Source organism: Heterocephalus glaber, unplaced genomic scaffold (genome assembly GCF_053883595.1).
Source record: "Heterocephalus glaber isolate CG9 unplaced genomic scaffold, H.glaber_assembly_v1.0 deba00001553, whole genome shotgun sequence".
Lineage (NCBI taxonomy): Eukaryota > Metazoa > Chordata > Mammalia > Rodentia > Bathyergidae > Heterocephalus > Heterocephalus glaber.
Window position 1 is genome coordinate 28129297 of NW_028258344.1, and position 19967 is coordinate 28149263.

General features: G+C 32.5%; 1 protein-coding gene across 16 annotated transcripts in view; it reads left to right on the forward strand.

Annotated features, from left to right (window-relative positions):
• The window catches only part of Ralyl (RALY RNA binding protein like), a 733271-nt gene that overhangs the window by 326908 nt on the left and 386396 nt on the right, over positions 1-19967 (forward strand). For all 16 annotated transcript variants that reach the window (XM_013071205.3, XM_087190540.1, XM_087190535.1 and 13 more), the window contains one exon: positions 19218-19496. In XM_013071205.3, the coding sequence (XP_012926659.1) occupies positions 19241-19496 (256 nt within the window). In that variant the 5' untranslated portion in view covers positions 19218-19240. The remainder of the gene's footprint in view (positions 1-19217; positions 19497-19967) is intronic.

Sequence of the window (19967 nt, forward strand, 5' to 3'; positions counted from 1 at the left end):
CTGTCAAAAGGCAGAGCTCAATTTAACCAAAAATTGTATACACTTAAGTAATCAGAGTAAGGCTGTCATCTAGACAGTATTTATCTAGAAAGTACTACATGTACTTTGACAAAATGTCTAGAACATAATACAGAGTTTGGTTTCTTTTTTGTTGACCTGGTAAATTAATGATAGTGGAGTTTGTATTGTTCACTACTGTTTGTACTCTGCACTGTCCTTGCCCCATCTTCTTTTCTTAAAAGAAAGAACAACAAATTCTAAAATTACAATGATACTGTCCCCAAAACCTATGTGTCCACCAAATGTAAAAATATAACTGTTTTGGCATAAAAGTTTATTTTGATTTTTTTCTTATTGACTGTAGATGTACATAATTGAACTAATAATATTTTTAATATTTTTATCAAAGTATTGGTTTTTGAAGTTCAGCTATCATTGGCTCATGCAGGACCAATTTTATTGTTTCTTTATATAATTATCAGATAACAAAGTCTAAATTTGAACTCTTTAAGTGTGCAGTTCTGTAGTGAGGCAACACACAAAATTCTGGCTTTGGTGGGATTGCTTTCAGACTGAAATTCAATCTGTGGCATATGGCTAGCATCTTGCAATTAGGAAGAAATAAAAAAGTCTACCTAAGTACAAAGTCTATTAATTTGCCATCAAGAATTTATTGTCGAGTCTCATTAAGTACCTCGGCATAGGGTTTTTGTTTACCCTGCTCTGGTACACAGGAGATAAGCCTGAATGGCTCTGCAGCTAACAGTTTATTTTCCCCATTAACAGCAGGACAGATGTTTGTCACCGAGAAGGTCTCACTCTGCATTCAGAGGTGAGCTCTAGGCAGTGGCTCTGGACAGTGCTGTAGATGATTACAAGCAATTTATTTGAGTTTACATCTTATGCATTATTTATTAGGCCCTGAGAATGGTATATTACACAGTTACCTGAATTGTATTGCAGATGTTTCTTCTCATAGGCCATATGTGTGTGTGTGTGTGTGTATATATATATATATATATATATATATATATAGCCTTTTTGGAAAGAAGAAAGTGAAGAATACATTTCACATTTCACTCCTGACATTTCTAGGAGTCTGCATCAAACTGTTAACTTGATGCATTAGAGTCAATGTGCTCTTGTTCCTATCACTGTAAAGGGACATATTCAAACAAAATACTAGGGAAACGCATGTTAGATACATGAAAATGTCCAATAATACTTTCTAAATACTATTTTTAGAAATTATTTTCCTGAACAGTAGAATTCTAATATGATGTGATATTCAGTTAACATACCTTGAGAAAAAAAATGAGATCCCCTAATTCATGAATAAAGTAAGCACTTATCTCTGACCAAGACCAGCACTAAGCAAACTGTGTTAACACACTGGCTTCTACTAAGATGTACCACAAATAGAAGGAATGTTGTGTAAGTGCTGAATTAGATGTTAACTGTGTGAACTTAACTATGCAGCTGTATAATTTGTGTCGCTGGAGCTCTGAGCCTTAGTTGCTTTCTGTACAAAACAGCACCAATAGTAGAAGTCCTGTCTACTTCACAAGGTTCTTATAAGGATCAAAGAATTAATAAGAATGATGTTATTAATTTAGTGAGATTTGGTGAGATTCAAATTGCTATAGAAATATAAAACATAATTTAAATTAAAAATCTTGAAAAGAAACATAATGGGACATATATGCCAATCATTTACATTCATTACACTAGTATGATATGCTAAGCATTGTGCAAATTATCTGTACTTTTTAAAAAACTGAATTTTTCAGTTTGCCTATGCTTCTGTTTTAATCCTAGAAACAGAGGAACCCATTCTGCTTAGAGGAAATAAAGAATACACAGTGGGTAAACATTTTGCCTGAGGTCATGATTTTCAGGCCTCTGCTACAACCATTATACCAGGCTGATTTAGTTCTGTAGCTTTACAAAGCAGGGAAGTAACAATGCTGCTTCTAAAAATAGTGACATACTTAAGACTGCTGCCACTAAAGAGTCCTAAGATATAGTAATGCGTTGAATGAAACCTTTCTCTTTTTTTTTGTATTAAATTCTTTTATTGGTATATTGTAGGTATACAGCACAATTACATTTCTCATTGGGAATTGTACCTTTACATAATGCATCTTGGTTCTTATTTTTTCCCCATTCCTAGCCCTCCCTTCACGCCCTACGCCCTTCCCTATTTACAAAGACTTTATTTCCATTTTTTCCATTTCTCATCATTTTTCCTTTCCCTTCTTTCCTTTCCCCTGCCCCTCCCACAACCCCTACCCCTTTGGAAATCTTTGATTGTTACATTTTATTGGGCTTCCAAAGTACTTAAAATTTAGCAGTATTTGTCTCCCTTAGCATTTGTGCAAACTATAGAAAATATCTGAGACTGGGTGATACAGAATGAACAGAAATGTGTTTTTGGAGTCTGAGACATTCAACAAGGTACTGACAGCGTTTAGTGTCAGGTAGGGGCCTAGACTCTGCTTCCAAGATGTCATCTTGAACAGTTTGTTCTGACATTGAAGAAGAGATGGAAACGCGAAGAGTCCAACTCATTTCCTCTAGCTTACAAGGTCAGTAGTCCAATTCATTTAGACCTGCCTTTATGACTTAATAACTTCCTAAAGACAACATTCATTGATGCTATCACATTGGGATATAAGTTAAAAGATGAATTTGGAGGGACACATACATTCAAACCATAGCATCATTAGTTTTTTCTCAGTCTAACAATAGGCAATATCTGACCTTAGCCCAAATTATGAGTAGCCTTTGTATTGAGTGTAAATTGTAGCCTACTCCAGAAAGAGACCCTTTCACAGGTGATGGTCTTATTATAGATGAGAAAGTCCTCTAGAGAGCCCTTGTAGTTCTAGCAGATGGTTCCTTAGAAGTGGCTGTTGTATGTAAATGGTTTATAGAACCTTAGGGATAATCAGATAGCACTACAGATGATGCTTGCTGAATTTGCAGTAGGTAATAGAGTATCAGCATTTTGGTTTCTGGACTTTCAAACTCATAAAACCTACTTTTGCAATATCTATGTTTTTCTGTATAAATTTTTGCAAAGTTAAAATTATTACTATATGGGCTTCTGATCCTACATGGTGTTCAACTTTTATTTTACACAATAAGCTTCATAGCTGTCAACCAAACAATAGCCACATAGGGATGGTGATTTTTTTCTAAATATGCTTTAGTAAAATCCATGCCTTTTTCCTCATAAAATAGAAGGGACCACTCCCTATCCAATTTTTTTAAAAATAGCTTTTCTTTCCCGTTGTTTACCCTGGATGCTAACATGTCTTTTTCTATGAAGAAATGTTTTATAAGACATTTTGAAATAATTTCTGTATTAAATAAGAATTACCTATTACTTAGTTCAGTATTGAGCATCTATTTTGTCTCCATATGTCACTGTTCTCAAAAATTATGAAGCTTTAAAATCATAGTATTATTAATAGTAGTCAAAAGTATTTGTTACATATCTCTGAGTCTTAAAATTGTGCTTCTGTTTTTTTCTATAAACATGATAATCTGCCAGATTGTACTCTTCAGCTTATTTAGCGTACATAGGCCTTTCTATTGGATTTAGATGATTGGTCATGCCAGAAAGGAGAGTGATCACACCTTTGTATGTAGAGGACCATGAAAAATTTCTCAATATGCAGTGTATAAGGAAGGAACAAATTTTCTGTTGACAAAACATGGAGAAAACACCCACCTCTTGCCCATGAAGTATGACAGAGGCACTTACAAATGTTAATATAACAGAAAGGTTTTCTCCTCTGACTGCATGTGTCAGAAGTTGTTAAATTCATCATATGATCATTGAAAGCAATATATTTGCCAGTGAAAACATTTGTTACAAGGTTATTTCTAAATTACAAAAGAAAATAATCCAAAAGCTGTTTGCCTGGTTGATGGGAAAGGTGTAATTTTAGTATAAGTACAAACTAAAAAGAATAGTAGATATCTATTAACACAAGTGATTTGACTTTCCAATAATTATGTACACATTTAATTAACTTGGCAAGACATAAGCACTGATTATGTTCAAAAGCCTGATTTAAACTGTTGTTAGTGATACAATGTATATTACATATACGCCTATAATGTATAATACATGTCATTCCTGAATTTATCTTAGTAAGATAAATAAGGAAAATGAGAGAAAAAGTGGAGAGCTATAACTCAGAAGTGGTTCACTTTGTTTCTACACAAAGTTGTCCTGCAATTATCTAAAAATCAAATATATAATCCATTTGTGTCTAATTTGAAAATATTTATAACTCATTTAAGAAATACTTAAATTTTGTAAATGAAGCCCAATCTAGGGATGCCATTTTATTGCTTCTATTTTGGAGCCTTGTGACCTGTGTCAGCATCACTATTTGCATAATTTAAAATGTGGTCTGAGAACCATTTATATGTGAATCTCATTTTGAAACTCTCCTAACATAGCTGTATGAAGCCAAAATTGATGTCATAAATCAAGCAAAATATAGTAATAGTCCTCTTCATGATGAAGAATGATAGAAGACCTTAATGGCAAGTAGGAGACTCAACACCTTTCTCTACTGCTCTGTGATAAGCATCTCTGGTTACCAAGTTCCTGTAACAGATCACTGCACAAATGGCAGAGCTCTCTTCACCTGGGGATACAGGTTTCATACTGTTCTGAGAGACACAGATCTGTCCTGAGCATCTTATCGTGGTGTAGACTGAGATTTGTAAATGATAAATGATAAACAATCTTTATTTGTGTGTGAGTGCAGTTTACCATGTGAATATTAATTTTTATCAAACTCATCCAAATGGAAGCTAATAGAAGCTCATATAGCATATTTCTGAATTAATCAAATCTGTATTGAATTAGCCAGTTTTTGGAATATGATCATCCCTGAATATTTCCCCCGTAAACTCATTAGTTTTGGCAGTATCTTAAATTTGTAGGAAAAACTTCTAACACAAATTGTTGAAAAGAACCATGGCCAACAGTGTTACCTGAGCATATGAAGCGTACATTGCAAATGAAGCTCAGAGGTATGTAATCATCCTGGCCCCCTTACAAGATACCAAATGATTTGCTTGTAAGACTGAAAGAGAAGTTGAGGAAAACCTAAAGTCATTCCTAAAAGTATATGTATATACCTAAACATCAGAACTTCTATAACATCATGTCCTCATTATGAATATACCACCAATGCCCAAGGGCTAGGTCGTAATACCAAAAGTGAGATACCTGTAGAATCACAACTGCTCATGAGTTTAAGGTAAATATCAGTCAAAAATGTGATATGTCACTTGTTAATTAAAACACTCTCTGGTAGTGTTGATTCATAAAAATCTCTGTTGAGACCAGCGTGCTAACTTCAAGAGTGCAATGACCTCAGATGAAATATTTTTAGAGGTTGTGTCAAAGGATCTTGAAAACACATTTTAGGAAATAACTGATGCAATGCACTAAGAATCTGTCCAAATCTAGCTTCAGAGAAGTCATCAGACTACAATAAAATGTCTTGAGAACATGGAAGTTTTCAAGAGAGATGTAACTCATGCTTCCATAAACTTGATGTAGCTCAAAGTAGACAAGTAACATTTTCATTGAAGAAAAACAGTCCAGGACATAACCAAGCTAACATTTTTAATCGCCTCCTTTGTGATGGATATTGTTCTTACTGTTTTCTTGCATTTCAGTTAAACTTCTGAAAGTCATATCACTAGTTCCTACTGCTATTTATAAGTTACAGATAGAAAACTGACAGGCTAAAAAACTGCTCAAAGATACTAATCTAGAAAGAGACAGAGTTGTGACTAGAATAATTATTTCATACCTATAGTAACTCTTATGACTATTATTTCTGAAGTAAGGTCTATACCACTCCTTGGTATATTGCTTGAGGAATTAAAGCCAGTATACTATAGAGATACCTGCATACTTATGTTTATTGTGGCACCATTCACAGTAGCTATGCTGTGGAATCAGCCTATGTGCATGTATACATTATGGAGTATTATTGCTATAAAGAAAAACAAAATTTTGTCCTTTGTGGGAAAGTGGATGGAACTGGAGATCATCATGTTAAGTTCAATAAGCCAGACTCAGAAAGACAAGTAGCACATGTTCTCCCTAATATGTATAATCTAAAGAAGATGACATGATACTAGAAGGAATATTATTATTACAAAAGAGAAAAGAAATAAGAGGGAGGGGCTGTATGTGAGGGCACTGGGGGATGATTATGATTAAAATATATGCGTAGAAAAAATATTTTTAAAATTAATAGGCACTACTAAAAATGAGTAGATAAATAAAATTTTAAGAATCTTCATCTTTACCAAGCTTATAAATGGATGATGTTTAATAATAATACTGTATCTCTAATCCAGAGAAGGGAAGTCATAGTTGTTTATTTCTTAGAATTTTCAAAAAATTCCATTCTTTGAATTTTCCAATGTTTTACAGAAATTCTGCCTTAGGTAAACAGAGGGGAGAAATAGGCATTTTTCTATCATCATAGACTATTGCACCAATAGGAATGGTTTTATTCCACTGAGAAATTGTGGTCTGAGTCAGTTATCTGGAGTACATACATTGCTAGATGGTATCATTTATGACACTGCATCTACATTCATAGCAAACATTTGAGGTTAAGGCATCTGTAAACTGGAACTTTGTCAGATCTACAGATACAAAAGGAATTTTCACTATACGAGTTTTTGTGCTACTTAATTCAACCTCAAACGTTCACACATTCACATATGTGGGAGGAAATTTACCATTACGCTTATTGTGGTGCATTTATTTTTATTTTAGGGGGAGTATAGGACTTGGTTTTGAGATTTAACACCTTTTTACTGTAGAGCCAGTGTGCCAACGCTACATCAATAATGATTTAAAGTTGTTCATCTCTGCAGGCAGTTTACTAGCCTACACGAAATCACTTAGTGGTCTAAATTTAACTCCTGAGGGAACTGTCATGACTGACAGTTTGAACAAAGAGGACAAGAATGGAGTGGACCTGTTAACTAAGAGTGAGTGAATTTCTCCTGTGGGTATAACAATGTTTACCTCCTGAAATTCAGCTTTAAGTGACCTGAGAGTTTTAAAATAGAGAGAGAGAGAGATTTTATTCAATGGAGGAATATGAGGATAGAACAGATTTTTATTCCAGTATATATACAAGAATAATTTTCTTTTCTCTGTTGCTGACATCATACATTGATTAGAAATAAATATGTTTTGCTTTGTTTTTCCATACTTTCCTTGTTTAATTTCATTAATGTAAACTATGTCATAAGATTTATTATTAGATTACTCAGAAGCTGAATACAAAGTTGTTTTCTACTCCATATTATTTCAGAGAAAGCATTTGAAGTGTGTAGATTAGTAGATGTTATATTTATTAGAAAAAATTAAAAGAAAATAAGTGTTCTCAAGATACTTTATCAGCTATTATTTCTCAATATAAAGCATACAGTAAATTTTAACTTCTGGCTATTCTCCCCAACATTATATGATTAGTTATAGTGATGATGAGGCCTCTCAATATAGAAATCTTGAGCACTATAGAGATCGGTATTCCTGAAAGAACTTGAAACACTTCTTTGCAAATACTCCAGATTCCAGAAGAAATAAAGGAAATAAAGAAGGGAAAACTACTGTAGGGATGAATATTTAGTAAGCACTTAAAAGAATGACAGATATACAAGAAATGCTTTATGCTGACTGTTTCAGAACTGTCCTTTTTGAGATAGTATTAATGATTTATAGTGTTTTGAAATTCAGTCTCCTACACAGAATGTTTATAAGCAGTGTCTGTAATAGGCCTTTAAAATATGTTGATCAAAGGCTTAAAAAGCACTGCTTACTGCTTCTCCCACTTTATTTGAACTGACTTGTCCCAACCCAGTCAGGGATCTTTGCAAATAGGTTTTGGTTGCCATTGGAGGTTGATGACCAGTCACAAACCAAGATAATGGTGTTTCATGGTTCCTGGCTTTCTGACAAATAATGGTTCAAACAGCAGTCAGTGCCACAGGGTTGTGTCTGTTCTTAGTGCAGAATCCCTAATAATGTGGATGCAGCACCAGTCACAGCATGGTCCATAGCTCAGAGGAAGCTAGTTTCTTAGTTGATTCATTTCCCAAGACCCAGTGTCACAAGTGGGTACTGACCCTGGTTGACCCAGTTAACTAAAAAGAGTCCTGGGATTGTTGCTTTGACTTTTCTATATGACTCAAAGCAATCTTCTGACAAGGTCGTGTTAACAAGTAAAAAGTCGTAGTAGGAGCATAATTACAACAAACATCTTTGATATTTGAGACTAAACGTTCATTTTGTAAGAGGAGAAAGCTTTTAAGACTATCACGTGCTAAATTTCATAGAATTATACCAATTTGGTCATATTACAGAAATTACAAGTATACTTCAGGATAGCCCTTGGACATGAATACATCTGAGAATATACCATCAGATTTTTTTTATCTTTGAGTCTTCTTATTTTTTAATTTAAAGTTGATATTTAATTTTTTTTATAAAAATTTCATTGGATTTCTCAATTTAATTTAGTGATTGGATAGTAAATACTTATATGATGTCTGAAAGACTTGCTAGGACATTAATCTGTAAGGTCTATATTGGCTCAGAGGAAACTTGTTCCATTTCTTCAAAACTCCACAATTAAAAGTGAATTCTTTCATTGTTGGGTAACTATTGTGAATGGAATTGTAACTCTGCAAAATTCGTATGTTGAAATCTTAACCTCCAGTATGATAGCATTTGGATGTGGGGCCTTTGGGAGATAATTTGGTTTAGATGAGATCATGAAAGTGAGACCCATAATAGCATTAGTGTCCGTAGAACAAGAGGGAGAGATTCATATTCTCTCCCTCCCTCCCTTATTGTGAGGACACAGTGATAAGGCAGCTCCTCAGAGAGAGACCTGTCCCCAAGGTCCTAATGAGGGAAGTCAACTTTACTTTAAATTTTCCATTATCAAAGCTAGTCTGTCATGGAATGTTGTTACAACAGTTCAAATCAAATAGAGTAGGGCAAGTAACACATCAACAAAAAAAGGAGTTGCAAAGGTTGTTTCCTACCTTATTGTGATTGTTGACTTGGCCTAGCCAGTGTTCTTCATGTTTGCCACAGTTTTCACATAGATGTGGTGACCATTTTATGGACCAAAGTAATGGTCTCTCATAGTCATGACCTTCCACCACTTAAGATTTGATCTGTACCACATCACTAATTGTTTCCCTAGAGATAGTTTAACACCTTCCATTAACAAATATTCTGTTTACTAAAGCAATTTAATAACATTTAACACAAATTTTATTAATATTTTCAATTCTTAACTGTTTAAAATGTTGACTTACCACTGTCCATTGATTGTAATTACTAATTAGAATAACCAATGCAAAAAATAACATTTTATAAGTAAGTATTATGTTATGCATTACTATGTATTTATTTTTGCTTTCTACTCAGCTACTTAATTTCAATTTCAATTTCCAGATGAAACCTACTTATATGTTACAAGCTAATAGTGCAATTCATATCTGGTCTCTAAAGATATTTTAGTTAACATTATTTACTCTAAAAATTGATGTCATTCTAATTTTTGTACAATAACTTCAGTTTATATTGAACTCCATTTTATTTTATGAGCTATTGAATAAAATATTATCACTCATAAACTTTCTAAAAATTTCTTGATTATATACACTCAGATTTTAAGCCAATTTTCATCCTAAAAATCTCTCAATACATTTATGTGAAATTAATAATGCCATCTCTAATTTCAGTAGTCCCTTTTTTTGCTTAAATTCTTTTATTGGTACATTTTAGGTATACAGTACATTTACATTTATCGTTGAGTGCTTGTACCTGTACATGATGTATCTTGGTTATTATTTTTTCCCCATTACCTGTGCACTCTTCACCCCTCCACCCTTCCCTATTTACATAGACTTGGTTTCTATTTTTTTCTTTTCTCATAATTTTTCCTTTCCATTCTTTCCTTTCCCCGTCTCCTACCACCACCCCTACCCCTTTGTACCTTTTCCTATTTCAAAGTATCAATTATTAGTTATTAATCCTTTTAATCCTTATTTAAACTCTCAGTTTCTCATACTAGAGAAACTATTTGGTATTTACACATGTGTCTTATTTATTTCACTTAAGAGTATGGCCTCAGTATGCATCCATTTAGCTATAAATGACTTTAGTTTCTCGTTCTTTATGGCTGAGTAGTATTCCATTTTATAAAAAACCCACATCTTCTTTATCCAGTTTCCAGTTGATGGGCACTTGGGCTGTTTCCAAGATTTAGCTATTACAAACTGTGCTGCAATAAACATGGGTACACATATATCTCTGTGGTAGGATTCTTTTAATTCTTTTGGGAAAATACTCAGCAGGGGAATAGCTGGGTCAAATGGGACCTCCAGCCCTAGTTTTTTGAGGTATCTCCATACTGATTTCCATAGTGGTTGCACCAGTCTGCACTCCCACCAGCAATGGAAAAGGGTTCCTTTCTCTCCACACCCCCGCCAGCATTTGTTATTGGTTGATTTCTTGATAGCAGCCACTCTTTCTGGGGTGAGGTGGAATCTCAGTGTTGTTTTCATCTGCATCTCTCAAATTACCAGTGATGTTGAACTTTTTTCATATGTTTATTTGCTACTTTTGCTTCTTTGTCTGAGAAATGTCTGTTCATTTCAAATGCTCATTTTTGAATGGGTCTTTGAATTTGGGGGGTCTGTCAGTAGACGCTTTTTAAAAATAAATTTTTAAAACTTTTTCATGCACAAAATAAATATGAAGAAAAATGAAAACCGAGGATAGGTTCATATATGATACTATTTCCCCAATATTATACTCACTGCCTGAGGAGCATAGTTTTATAAAAGTGGAAAGAAGAATTTTATGTCAATATGATCAGTGTTTTCAAAAATGTATCAACAGAAAATATTTTGTTATGACTATTATTCATAGTAGTAGTAATAGCTGAATTGAAATACTAATATAAAAAACTTCTGAAAGATCAAGAATTTGCATATGTATTTTTAATTTCTTTACAATAAACTATCAAATTTTTAAATTATCACCGAATATGTATTACTGTTACACCAATATATTTTTTAAATATCTGCAGATTTAACAAAGTGCATTTAAGAAAGAAAAGCAAAATAAACTTTTTATGTCTTAAAATACTAATGACTTTCTCTAGTGACATGCCTGGCAAACTCCAAAACTACTTATACCGTATAAAAGAATTATTCTCTTTTTATTATAAATTCCAGCCTAGCTTAATTTTTAAACTTCATCTGCCATTACAGATCAGAGCAGCCCAATCTTAGCTCTGGCCTATTCATTCATTCCCTCTAAAACTAGTGAATCAAAAATACTTTTGAGTGATACCTTTAGTCAATACTTAGCAGATGTCAAAATTGCTTTGCGCATGCTCGAACAGGCACTTTCCTACCCTGCTGGTGGGAATAGGAAAATGCTCAACAATTCTGCAAGGTAATGGAGGATTGATAACTAGTACTACCAGTCCTGGTTGACCCACACATTTCCATCCTGGAAATTTGTCCTTATTGGATTTCTCAGAGTTCATTTCATATTTTTATGACCTAAGAAAATTGGAAACAATGTCCATCAAGTATGAAAAGAAAATGATGGTATAGCTTTATTACTACACAACCATTAAGGTTTATTTCATAAGATTATGTAACAAAATAAAATGGGGGGCCGGGCATGTAGCTCAGTGATTTCACTGCCTGCTGCGCAAGCGCAAGGACCCGAATTCGATCCCCGGTACCAAAAATTAATAAATAAATAAATATAAAATGGGTATTATTCAAATAATAAGTAATGATACTAGGTATGTTGATTATGATAAAATATTCTTCTAATTTACAGGGTTTTTTCTTAATACTAAAAATTGTTAAAGAAAAATCAATATTTTAATTGCTAAATATATACAGGTTGGGATTATATTTTTCTCTCATATGTATATGTTTACCTTCAAATTTACATATTCCCAAATCTATATTTTTAGAACTCTATATTTTGTTTCTTTCAAAAAGCAGCTTGAGCTGGATGTGGTGATGTAGACCTGTAATCCCAGCATTTAGGAGCCTAAAGCAGGAGGATCACTGTGAGTTCAAGGCCAGCCTAGGCTATATAGTGAGTTCAAGTCCAGTTTCAACTACATAGCCAGACACTGCCTAAAAAACCAAACAAACAAACAAAAATTCCAGCAGTTTGAGGCATAAGATTTGAGGTTTTAATCACAATTTTGATATTTATCTTTATGAGTAACAGGGGCATCACCAGATATGCTATGGGGACATCTTCAGTGCAATTTGAAGATAAGATTTTTCACAAAATAGTTGTACAATTTATCTTTTTCAGTTTTAATAGTTTATTTCAGTTTTGTTTCCTCTTTTGCTAATTATGAATATTAGCAACTTTATACTAAAACGTTTAATGAATAAATTATTCTAGTACATGTAGATGAATTTTTAAATATTTGGAAAACAAATGTCTCTTATGTATGCTGAGAAGCTAACTGTATCCCTGTTGAATTCTTACATCTTTTGATGATTAATTAAAATGTTACATACTTTTAGGAAGTTTTTCCAACTTGATATGACCTTTCTTTGTCAGAAGTTACAAGTTTAATTTATAGATCTTCCAACATTTGCTTTTTTACCTTATATTATAGCACTCATTTGCATATATTTCTGACTCCTCAGATAACTTTTAAGGTACAACTTATCTTTTTTTATTTTTTAGTGTATCCTTTTCATCTTTTTGTGGGTTCTTGAGTTTAGCATGTAACAATATTGTTGGCTGACTCTCTTAAATACTTGGTTATTTATTATTGTTATTGGCTTCTTATTCAATGAATATTTGAATGGTTGCAACTCTAAAATTTTTATTGGAAATTGAAGACCTCTCAATCTGGAGGAAAGGTGGAATTTACAGTCTGCTAATTTTATTTTCTCCAGAAGTACTTTCTCTAAAGAATATTTTAGAGCTGCTTTTTAATTAATGCTTAATGTATCCCATTGGGACTCAAAGATATACATCTTAGTCAAAGACAAATGAAAAAGATTTATTTATTCTAAACATATTCTTTAAGATTTTAGAGAAGATTCAGCATTTGCACTATTTTCAGAATTAAGACTTAATCTTTTGAACTAGTTTTCATTGGCCACTCATATAAACTTTGTATTTGTTGTGCTGAAATATAACTAGTGCCATCATATCTTTCATTGAGTTTTCAGTATCAAAAGCATATTCTCTAGGTATGAATTAAACAGAAATAATCAGAATTTTCTGATTTGCTAGAGGTTTAGAGAGGCAGAACGCTGCAAACCTTTTTGAGTAAAGCAACCCATTAGATCGAGGCCTTATTTTAATTAACTAAAATTAAAAAATCGGTTTGTTCAGTTCTATTCAAGTAGTCATCAACCATGCATGATTATTAAATATCTTGCTTGTACAATGACAATATACAATGTTTCCTTCATCACCAAAATTCTATGGGGCCAAAATAATTTACAGGTTAAGTTTTATTTTATAGCAGCTTTTATAAACACTTTAGCTCTATTCAAACTTCTAAATTAAAAACAAAAAATTTTTCTCCTGTCATTTGTTTTATACTTGTAACATTACTTTGACTGTTGTTTCTCATTTTTTTCTGTCTTAATGTAGGCTTTGTTCCAATGACTAATAACTCCCTGAATGTTTTTTTCTGTATTGCTGGTTTTCACTAATTTATTACATATCTGGTGTGGTTTTCCTGTGCACTTATTCTGCTTGAGATTCATTGAGATTCTTGGGCCTATCTGTGAAATTATCATTTGTTTCAAAATTAGAAAATCTTTGGCTACTGTTTTTAATATTTTTCTGTTAGTTCTTATAGGACTTCAGAAAGGTATATTTGTGTTAAACAGCTCTGTTTAGTTTATGTTTCAGAGTTTTCTCAGTATACTACATTTTAGACATTCTCTAGTACTACAGCTTCAAATTTACATTTCTGTTCTCCTGTCTTATCACCTATAATAGCCATCCAATGATTTTTTAAAAATATTATAATTTTTTTTCAAAGTTTTTAATTTGATTCATTTTATATCTTTCATTTCTCTCTTGATCATTGGACATATTTTTCAAATTTTTAAGTCTCTAGAATCTCTTGAGTGGATGCTGAATATGGTGCATTTTATGATTGAGTTCTGGTTTTTTTTGTAAGAAATATTACCCTTGATAGACATCTGGGTTATTTTAGTTTTATATTTTGTTTTTAGAATGTTACTAGGTTGTACCATTACTCTAGACATAATTTATGCCCATTACTAAGGTTCAGTTTTTCTAATGTCCAACTTAATGCTCCCAGGAATCAGTATGTACCTCACTATTGATGGCAGGAACTTGAATGGTTCTCAGCCTTTTGTGGGTCTTTGAACCATTGTTCACAGCTGCTCAGTACCTTGTCAACCAGGCACATGGAATATTGTACTTTGCAGCCCTGTTTTAGGTGTGAGCATAGATTTAAGGGACTTCCCTAAACAAATTTCTGGAGTTCCCTTTCTGCAGAGCTGTCTTGTCTTAAGAAAATGACCTGAGTTTACAACCTTCTCACACACTCCATGTCTGATCTCAGTCTCCTCAACTCAGTTAGATAACTGTAACTGTTTGCGGTTCTTCCTTCCTAGCCCCTCTCTACTCCTCAAGAGCCTGAACTAATTTCCAGGCAAAAACTGGGTCTATCCCAGGCCTTACATTCTATTCTTTCACATAGCATGCATGTGGTTTAATGCTGAAAAACAGTTACTTCATTTATATTTTCCTTTTTTTAAAATTTTCATTAGTACATGTTTGCAGTACATAATGATTATATTCACTGTAGAGAATTAGTATATGTACATAACACATACACATTCCAATTCTTTTTTTCCCTTCCCTCCATGCCTCTTTTATTTTGCCAGTGTCAGGTTCATTTATTTATAAGACCTTATAAAGCTAATTATATGTACAGATTAAAAACCTGAATAGTAGGCCAAAAAACATGTAAGACAATTGTACTAAGTCAAGGTGCACTTTTAGATACCTTGTCCATGCTGGATTATAATAACATTTTTTTCTCTTTCTCTTTTTTTCCTATTATGTCTTTTATTTCATAATTATTTACATATTAAATTTTTCACTTAAGCTTGTGTGTCTGATTTATTTCACTTAACATTATGGTCTCAAGCTGCATCCCTTTTCCTACAAATGACTCAAATTAATCCTTTATGGCAGAGTAGTACTCCATGGTATATGGATACCACATTTTCTTATCCATTCATCTGTTGATGGACATATAGGGCTGTTTCCAAGATTTAGCTATTATAATTTGTTCTGCTGTAAATATGGGTATGTGTACATCTCTGTGGTATGATGTCTTTAACTCTTTTGGGAAGACACCTAGAAGGGGAATAGCTGGATTAAATGGAATTTCTATTTTTAGTTTTTTGAGGAATCTCCATACAGATTTCCACTGTGGTTGTTTTCTAATTGTTTGAGTTAAGAGGCTTAATTTTTTGTTTTGTTTTTATTTTGTCTTCCTGAGTTTATTGGGAATGTCAATAGTATCTATTTTTAATTTCATTTTTTATTAGTACTAGTTAGTCCTATATAAAGATTACATTCATTGTGGGAAGTAGGTACACATATATAACATGTCTTGATTATTTTTTTCTCTTTTTCCCTCCCTCACCCTCTCTCCATCTCTAGATTCTGTGCCTATTTATAAAAGATCTATCTTATTGGTTCTTATTGTCTATATTTTCTTTTGATCTTTATTTTTACTTTGAGTTTCTCATATAAGTGAAGTGATATGATATATAAGCTTGTATGTCTGATTTATTTCACTTAACATTGTAGTCTCAAGGTCCATCCATTGTCTTACAAATGTCTCATTTATCCTTTTTTGTCAGCGCATAAATAACAAATTTACTTCATTCATTTGCTGATGAACATATAGTCTGCTTCCATGATGTAGCTATTATGAATTGTGCTATTATAACCATGGTTATGCATGTATTACTGTACTATGATGTCTTTAACCCTTTCTTCAAGATATCTACAATGAGAATAGCTGGGTCAAATGGAATTTGTAGTTTAGTTTTTTGAGGAATCTCCTTGCTTATTTTTCTAGTGGTTTTACTAGTTTACATTCTCATCTACATTGTAAAAGGGTGCCTTTTCCCCTGAATCCTCATCAGCATTTGTTATTGTTTGATTTAATTAAGAAATGGGTTTGTATGAAATTTAAAAAGATTTTGCACAGCAAAGGAAATAACCAACAGAATGAGATCACTTACAAAATGGGGAAAAAATTTTGCCAGCTACTCCTCTAACAGAGAGCTGATATGTAGAATATGTAAAGAACTCAAACAAAATAGACCCCTCAAAATAAAAGGCCCAGTCAATAAATGGGAAACTGAAATGAATTGACACTTCTCAGAAGACACAGATGGCCAATAAATACATGAAAAAATGCTCAGCATCTCTGGCCATCAGAGAATTGCAAATTAAAACAACATTTAGTTTCATCTTATGCCACAAAGAATGGCTACCTGCCATCAGGAGGGTTATTTTAATACCTATTATTCAATTATGGCTCAAAGTAAAAGTCCTTCAAGTGACTGAAAATTATTGTAGTAGAGACACATAAGCTAAATACTGCACTAGTTATCAAGTGAGAGTACATTAGTAATCAAGTTGAAGCTTGATTTTAGAGAATGTTGAAATGATAATATACAGCATAAAAATTCATTTTCTTTAACATTTATAGAAACTGGGAAGTCAGTCTTTGCGTGAGAGAAAGAGAGTAAATTCTTACATATTTTAGGATGCTTAGTAGTCATTAATTACAATTCCAGCATGGAGTTGGCAGTATAGAGTTAGTCATGAGAGTCACCCACATAATGGTAAATGGATTGTGTCAAAGGTAGCATGTTCACATTGACAGTCAGAACTCACAGTACTAATGTACTAAATATAATTGAGGGCCATTCTCAAATGCAGACTACAAGGCTCTATTCACCCTATTCTTTTTTTTCTCTTAATACTTAAACACTGAAACATTTAAAAAAAATTTCAGATCATTTTCTATACTACTGCATGTTTGTAAATATATAATGTTTGCATTCCTTGTGTGGAGGTGGTGCATATACGTAACACATTTTTTCATCCCCTTTTCTTCCCCTCCCTCCTCCCTTCCCCCTTCTCTTGATCTCCTTGCCCTTTGAGAAAGATCTAACTCCCTATTTCTTATTATCTCTCTTTTATTTTGTACTTTATCTAACACTTCTTGTGTTTACATTTTAACCAGTGTATTTCTGTCCAGGAAATAAAATGTCAACTACAAAATAAAATGTTTACCCTTGAAAATAACTATGATCTTTCTGATAATATTTGTAACATGAGAGCAAATATAAAACAATATGATTTGTATGTATTATATAACTGACCTTGACCTGTACTAGCAAGAAAGAGAACTTACATTAGATTATATGAAGAAGCTAATATTTTACATACACATACCTCAATTTTGTTGTTTTAATTTTCAGTGTTTGAAAGTGTGCAATATCTCAGACTGTAGGAATTTTTAGAAAAAATTATCAGCTTTCCTTCCTTTAATCCTAGCGTGAATAATTTATAAAAGAATCATTTAAATGTTACTAAACTGCAATAACACAAGGCAGCATTATAATCTTTGTTTCTAATGATATCTTACTCTTTTTTGTAAATTGAATTGTTATATTTTGTTAATTGAATTGTCCCTTATTATAAAGACATATGGGTTATATGAGGATCTACTTTGAAGTGAAACTTTAATAATGCCAGATGTAATCATAAACAACTTTATTTGAAACAGTTTTGTGTTCCTTGGTGGTCCTTGATTTTAGAAGCTTCTGGATTAAAATGCATAGTGAGTAAATTTTCATTCATGTTTGATTTATATGCTGTTAGAACTTCCACCACCTTAATATTTAATTTAGAAATGTCATTTAAAATGATTTTGAAAATCAGTTGCATTTATTATGTTAATAGCTGTAATATTTTAAATGACTGTCTTCACATAAATATGTAATTGTACTAACGAAGTGTATCAATTAGCCAATGTTAAACAATGGTCATCAATGTCACAGAGTATAACCTTGTTGAAATTTTAGTTTCAAATTAGTGGCTTGTTTAGATCAATAGTTACTACAGACAATGATGCTTGGCAAAATATACAACTTAATAAATATTTCTAAATGAATTTTTAAGCTCTTAAACCTAAATCTGTAAGCTCTAAAGTACTTGGAAGTAAGTTTCATTGAGTTTAATTAAGCAGTTTAATTAACAGTCCTTGAGCAACATAGGAGTCTTTTGTTAAAGGAATAAATAAATGAGATTGAGAATAAAATTTCAGCAGTTACCTGTAATTGGCAATCATTGATGAACACTGGCTACATGTGTTTTTTTTTTAACTAACATAGTATTGATTGAATTAAATAGCATCTACAGAATTAATTCTGGTGAAATCTCTTTTTTTCAAAATTGTGCTAATGTTAAATTTTTTTATGGAACTTCTGATTTCAATACCCTTTTTTTCTTTTCCACAGCCTATAATGCAATCAGTTGTTGGGTTCTGATATTGAAATAGATTAATATGTATATTTATTATAGAAAATGTAGAAATAAAAATGCATGTACTCAAAAAGTAAATAGAAGTGACTTTGCAGTGTTCCATCTATCATCAGACTTTAGCTAAGCTGATTTTTTTGTCACTGTTGTTCATGTAAAAATGCTGCTTATTCTTTGTACTTTCGCTTGCAAAAATTATTATACTTAAAAATAAAAATAATTACAAAATGTTTAGTCATTATTCAGGTATGAATTCTGGATAAATAAGTCAAGAATTTATTTAAAACTCTAGATTAAGTAATTATGAATATTTTCTACTGCATTTAGCCATGCAATGGGTACCTTTTATGTTATGCAATTTTCTTCTCAAGAAAATCAGTAACAGGAATTTGAGATTTCTGAAGTATAATACTGAAAAATATTAAAAGCCAGTGATATCTATTGAATATAATTACTTGCTTTCTCATTGTTTGTGGGTTTTTTTGTTTATTTGTTTAAGGATTAAAACAAGGTGAGCCAACCATGACTGGCAAAACACAGACCAGCAACGTTACCAATAAGAATGATCCCAAATCCATCAACTCCCGTGTTTTCATCGGCAATTTAAATACAGCCATCGTCAAGAAAGTTGACATTGAAGCCATTTTTTCAAAGTACGGGAAAATAGTTGGATGCTCAGTTCACAAAGGTTACGCATTCGTACAGTACATGAGCGAGCGACATGCGAGAGCTGCAGTGGCTGGAGAAAATTCCAGGATCATCGCAGGCCAACCGCTTGGTAAGCCATGCTCTGCTGTGAATTTCACAGTATTGTTTTACTCTCTACACATAGCTGCATATGATTTCACTTTTCAAAAGCCAGCAGCACAATGGTACCTATCTCTTCTTTAACCAATTATAGTGTTTGAATGTTTCTAATTTACATTTTTTTCTTGTTCTCATATTGCTTTACTTGTAGACAACACACATTCGCTACAAGTTTATAACTGTGAGATCAGGACTGCTTTGTAATACTGATTACTTCCACAAGTCCCAGCAGAGCCAGGCAAATGATAAATATTATTCACATTTAACTTTATTTAACTTGAAATGGTATGTATCTTCCAAGACACAGTATGTTAACCAAAATAACTTTGGGGGGGGTATATTTATAGGATTTATTGAGAGGCTAAGTCATTTTTTTCTACTTTTTATTTTTGGGGTAGAAAGGAAGTAATGTAAAAGGAGGTACATTTTTAAAATAGGAAAA